Source organism: Notolepis coatsorum (assembly GCF_963971535.1).
Source record: "Notolepis coatsorum genome assembly, chromosome: 1".
Lineage (NCBI taxonomy): Eukaryota > Metazoa > Chordata > Actinopteri > Aulopiformes > Paralepididae > Notolepis > Notolepis coatsorum.
The window spans coordinates 142511610-142518188 of record NC_140165.1 but is presented as its reverse complement, the minus strand read 5'-3'; the positions used below and the strand labels follow the sequence as shown (position 1 = coordinate 142518188).

Here is a 6579-nt window from a genome sequence, read left to right as displayed (position 1 = left end):
TTTATTACGAAAAGATGTAATTAAGACTTGTTCTTTTGACCTGTAGCTGTTCTTCCTCTCGTCCTGTGTGTGTTTTATTATTGTATAAAGGCTCTCTGATGGGGGCTCTGATTTGGTTGGGGCTTTGTGTTTGCTGTTGCTTGTGGCAGTGGCTTTGATATAGACATAGTCACCCTGCTTCCTTTTCAAGATACTGAATGGCCTTTTTTTCCTTTCTTTTTTTTAATGTGCCTCTCCTTAACTGGAGCATTCTCCCCATAGTCAACCGGCAGCTGGGATAAAGGCAATGGACAGGAATTGAACAGGAAGTGTACCTTGTATGTGTGTGTGTGTGTGTGTGTGTGTGTGTGTGTGTATGCTTGGTTATATGTTAACAAGAACATACTGTATGTTATATTAGGTCGTGAACTACTTTCCCTTCCTTTCTCTTCTCTGAGATGAGGCTGATGATCCAAACCTGAGATGCATGCTCATATACTAGCAATCACATGCAAGCAAGCGCCTTCATTACATTGATGTCAGTCACAGGAGTTTCAAACGATGAACCCTGTTCTGTAGGATCACGACTCTGTCTGTCATGTTTTTGTGATGTTGGAAGAAATAAAAATAAAATAAAAAACATATCCAAATCACTGTGAGACTCCCGCAGTAGACAGCTCTGTCTCTGAGCAGCCAAATAGAATAGTCTGTTTGGAGATGGGAGTGTCGATTTGATTTCTCCAATAGGAAAGAATCCGAACAGACTGTGGTCAAATCGTGTGATTATACAATGCAGTACTGCGAAGCAATAAGGGAGACGACAACAGCGACCTGTATAGGAAACACAACAGCTTAGATAACAAAGGAACCTAATCTAAAGCCAGCTGGCCAACAGACTCCTTGCTACCTTTCTGTATCAGCTACAAATGAGCATTGCATAGTTTTTGTATCAAAAGTCTTGCATTTTAAATAATATAACGTAGATGTAAAATTTGGGTGATGTTTTGGAGTCAGCAATGTTATTCAAGTTCAAGTTCCTTTTATTGCCAGGGTGTAGATCAGGCTTTGCATCTTAAAATATGCAATAATGTCATATTCAATCAGTAACCATAACTCTTTTTCTTTTCAACTGAAAAGAAAGACTGAAAAAACTGTAACAGTAGCCTTCCGCTTATTGTACGACAGTATCTCACAAAGTACTATAATATAATGTTGCCATCTCCAAAATGTCACCCAGGTTTTCTTTTAGTTTGGTGTTTTTATACAGCGCCTCATCTATACACTGCCTAGGAAGTAGAACGAGACATTAACCCTTTCACTACCACACTACAGAAGGTTAACCTTTCACTACCACCCTACAGACGGCTAACCGTCTGTAGTGTGGTAGTGAAAGGGTTAACCTTCTGTAGTGTGATAGTGAAAGGGTTAACCCTTTGTCATGTGGGGGTGAAAGGGTTAACCTGTATTGTCGCAGTGAAAGGGTTAACCCTTTGGTAGTGTGGTAGTGAAAGGGTTAAATGCTTTGGCTCGCCACTCCCATTAGGTCTGTTACCGTAGTCTGTATTGTCTGTGACTAATGGCTTGTAATGCCCTTCTCTCTGTGTCTGTGGTGGCTGTGAGTGTACATAGCTTAGTGGTAGTAGTCACACATATAAACACAGGCTTCCAACAACGGGGACACAAGTGTTTCCTCCTTAATCATTTACATTGACCAATAACCTTATAATCCCTACCTTTTCTCGTATTCTGTCAAATCCCTTGGGATTATTCGATGATTTATATAGGATTCTGATGCACAACAGAACATATTTAGAAAATTTTATGATTTTTCTTTTTTTGGAATGAAAAGATTTTAAGTAGTAGTAGTGGTGACGTGGAAAAAGCCCATGCCATTTGGCCAGTGTCTGACCAAAGCTACGGTGCTATGCTTTCAGTAGGATACAAGAACAGCAAAGGATTGCATCTGTATGGTTCAAGGGGTGTTAAACCCTTGCGTCTTAATAAGTGGCAGGACTGCATATTCTATTTTACTGGGGAGAAAATATATGTGTCACATATTTATTTTGATGGGTGTGGGGTAAATGTGTGAGTGACAGTGTGTGTGTGTGTGTGTGTGTGTGTGTGTGTGTGTGTGTGTGTGTGTGTGTGTGTGTGATTGTGTACGTGTGTGTGTGTGTGTGTGTGTGTGTGTGTGTGTGTGTGCGACTGCGTGTGTGCATAATGTGTTAAGGTGTTTGTATATATTGTATATATCAAAGCTGATATTGTTGGACATCTGGGGTAAAATGTAAGTTCTTTGATCGGCTTGTGTCTCCGGCTTTTGTCCAAGTGATGAATCCATTGACTTGTGTCTCTGTTGTACATCTCTGTGTGTCCTTGGCTTCCAGCTCCATGTCCTCTGCTAATGTGTGTGTGTGTGTGTGTGTGCGTATAAACTTGCATGTGTGTAAGAAAATGTATATTATTTTATGCTCAACTTTGTGTTGTTACTGTAAATCCTTCTGCCAGACAATGACGACAAATATTTTTGTTGAAGAAGAAATGTGAATGTATCATTCTTGTACGTTTTTGTTCAACCATTTTATTGAAGTAAACAACGATGTGCGTGTGCAGAGTAAAGCTGTGTGTAATATTATTATTATTGAACTTGTTATTGTGAAGGGCATGCCAGTCAAACCAGGCCTATATGTACAAAGGTACGCAAAGAAATGTCAAGATATGTGATATGAGATATTTGCCAAATCATGCCCTATGAATAATCATGAATTGAAAAGGCAGGGATTGCAGACTGAGCTGCTTTTGAACGTATATATAATAAAAAAAAAAAAAAAAAAAAGATATGTAGAATAATGTAGTTATGCAGATTTATTTTTTCACATCTAGCCTCACATGATGAAATTGACACATTAATAATATATGACAACAGGCCTGCTAAATTCACAGCAAAGACAGAGAACATCTAAGTTTGAATTATCTTATGGTCAGAATTATGAATTTCTAGTCATCTTGTTACCAACATTCTTTTGAACAACACAAATAACAGTAGTGAAGAAATCAAAATACTAATACACCCAATACAATTTATAAAAAAAAATTATTGCACTTGTCATTTCTAGTTGGTGTTAATAAATCCCTCTGGAGTCCGGGCTGTTTTCACTCCTCCCCTTCTGGGAATTTTCTGATTTTTCTTTTTTTACATAATATGAAACTACAGGCATGTATAGTAATTACTTTTACCTCGTTGGTTGTTTACTTTTTGGTAACAGCTATTTAGGCGCAGCAAAGCAAACTGAAAGACAAAGCATATAGGAACTAATTCAAATTCAACTCTAAAACCTGCCTGATCAAACAAAGAGATTCCAGTGAGCTAATTCTCTTCTCTCTACTTCACCATGAGCCAGTGCTGCTACCTACTGGCTGACAAGGAAACCTCTACAGGTAGGTATAGGTTCCGGCATCTCATGTATGAACCAACCCCTTACCTTAACCCTAACCTTAACCTATTTGACCTGATGCCCCAACGTAACTGCCCATTGGATGAGGTACATGCCATGGTACATGAGATGCCTGTTTTTTTTTGCTAATCTCATTCTGATAAACATTAGCTCTGTCCAGTTAAAGGTGCTATAAATAACATTGCGCCACTAGATGTCCAACTAGAACACCAGCATGTTAGCATACGCCAACTGCGTGTCCCAACTAGCACCATTTTATCCAATCATGTGCATTCCATGTGGGGAATGGGAAGTAGGAAGGAGATACATGCATGCAAATGTAAATAACATAATAATAATATTAATTTTAGACCCTCCAAATAATTAAAAAAATTGGGGGGAAAGCTTGTATTCTGCACCTTTCTAAAAGCTCTGTGGATGTATAATAATAATAATAATAATAATAATAATAATAATAATAATAATAATAATAATAATAATAATAATAATAATAATAATAATAATAATAATATAATAATAATAATAATAATAATAATAATAATAATAATAATAATAATAATAATAATAATAATAATAATAATAATTTAAAAGGTTAGTCTATGGCAGGGAAATTTACCAACACATTCTCATAGTCATATTACTGTATGTACGTCAATGATCTCTACTTTGTTAGCTCGTCATTTTACAGAGATCCTCAGTAGAATTGTTTTGTTATACTCTATCTCTCCATGCAGTGCAACCTGTGCTTTCATATTAACCTCTTATCAAGCGGGCAGAAAAGTGGCAATTTTTTTACTTGAACTTGAGGACTGCATACTTTTTTTGCAAACCAAAATACTATACTTTATACTTATAGCACATGCATGAGCCTGGTCTCTTTTGCACGATGACATTCTGCAGTTTCTGATTCCAGAAGAATTTCACTTTTAGTGCTAATGTAATAGAGTAACATAGGTCTGAACTTGAGTTGTAGAAAAACTTGTTACTCAAGTTTTTCTGTAGTAGTTAGTAGTCCAGAGGTATAGTATTTCCCCAGAAGGTGGTATGGCTTACAAATCCAGACGGACCCATAGCCTGAAGCCTTATGTAGTACATGTCCTTAATATGTAGTAAATTTCATAAAGATCCATTCAGAAATTAGTGATTAGGAGTGATTTTTGGTAAACTGTGTACAAAAGAAAAACTGAGTTTTCTCATAGACTTCAATTAATTTGGCTGTTTTTCTCTTCCTGTTTTTGCTTGTTAGTTTCTTTTGTTTTTTAGATTCATACATCCCCACATGGTGTTTCATTGGTAAGCCACACTCATTGGCTACAACTATCCACAATCATTTTTGAGATTGGATCTAGATTGACGGAACTACTGCGCCAAAAGTCGGGAGTGGTATTTTGCGCAATACCGTGTACTTTGCACAAGCCTCAAATACCGGCATGTAACTCGGAACAGCTGAGCGGATTTTGTCGGATTTTGTCGCTATCGACAGGCAATAAATAAGCCTTCAATTCGATATATATATTGTATTACAAAATATGCACACCTGAGCCACTAGGGGTCGCCAAAGTGCCGGTGGGCAAATCGTCCTAAAAACGTCCCATATGCGGGTCGGTGCATGCTAAGAGGTCAACCAAAGACTCTGCTGTCCACCTCCGTGAATAATCTGGATAAATGATTCCACATCAATCTACATACAAATCTTATCTATAGCACCTTTAAATAGAATCCTGCCATATCTATGGTCTTCCAGTATTCCTTCAGGCAGGCACGCCAGCCAATTTAAATGGGAACTACACCCAATTTAAGAATTCATGAGTTTGATCTGAACTACATTTGATGGTACAGCGTTTCTACACATTGTTTTGGTGGTGCTCTCCTCTAGTGACGTCAAGTGTATGACTTTAATTTGGGTGCATTCCCTTACTGGAACATGTGGATGCTTCTGTAAAGAGTCTGCAATTATACAAAAGAAAAAAGTATAGCAAACATGACTTTTGAGGGGTAATAACCATGGAGGTATTATCCTGTGAGGCCCAAATTAAAAAGGCATTAGCAACTTCAGAGGCCAGAGGGTGGGACCTACAGTATAAACACATTCTCTCCAATAGCATTGTGAGGCTGAACAACAGGACCCTTTGACTATGTAAATGTGATAATAAAAAAAGACATTTACAGACTTAAAAAAAGAAAGCTAAAAGGGATGTTGTAGGCCTAATTGTGCAACCGAGGGTCTCACAGGGAACTGGAGGAAGGATGACAAAATGTCCGCCCATTCATTTCAACATTTAGCCGTGGTCACAGTGATTGCATGAATGCGTTGCTCTTCATTCATTTAGAATAAGATAATCCGTTACAGATGCATCATTGCATTGCCAATATGTTGTGTTGCATTTCAGCTGTCAGATATGTTGAATTCATCCTACTTTTTCGTTGATTTGATTTGATTACGGATCCCCATTAGCATGGTGCCATAGCAACCAGTCTTCCTGGGGTCCACACAGAAAAAACATACAAAAACAATTATTATTGCAAAACAAAATTATTAAAAGTCAGTACTCAACACACAATGCATAATGAAACTAACAATTAAGATGGCTAAAATTACATGCAAGCAAAGAAACAGAAAACAAAAAAATACTGATACTAGATAGATGCTGTCTGCTCAGTACTAGTCAACTTCACCAGCTGATAGATAGATGCTGTCTGCTCAGTACTAGTCAACTTCACCAGCTGATAGATAGATGCTGTCTGCTCAGTACTCAACTTCACCAGCTGATAGATAGATGCTGTCTTCTCAGTACTCAACTTCACGATAGATAGATGCTGTCTTCTCAGTACTCAACTTCACCAGCTGATAGATAGATGCTGTCTGCTCAGTACTCAACTTCACCAGCTGATAGATAGATGCTGTCTGCTCAGTACTCAACTTCACCAGCTGATAGATAGATGCTGTCTTCTCAGTACTCAACTTCACCAGCTGATAGATAGATGCTGTCTTCTCAGTACTCAACTTCACCAGCTGATAGATAGATGCTGTCTTCTCAGTACTCAACTTCACCAGCTGATAGATAGATGCTGTCTGCTCATACTGGTCAACTTCACCAAGTTACGGCTCTGGGTGACTTTAAAAAATAAACGGTCTTCATGATAA

At 37.9% G+C, this 6579-nt stretch overlaps 1 protein-coding gene across 2 annotated transcripts in view; it reads left to right on the top strand.

Moving 5' to 3' along the window:
* sv2ca (synaptic vesicle glycoprotein 2Ca) overlaps window positions 1–1311 on the top strand; it is a 156401-nt gene extending 155090 nt beyond the window's left edge. Inside the window, exon 13 of one of the 2 annotated variants that reach the window (XM_084334155.1) lies at window positions 262–1311. In XM_084334155.1, coding sequence (XP_084190281.1) covers window positions 262–301 — 40 coding nt within the window. In that variant the 3' untranslated portion in view covers window positions 302–1311. The other variant, XM_084334154.1, reaches the window with a different exon arrangement.
* Window positions 1312–6579: the final 5268 nt, after the last annotated feature.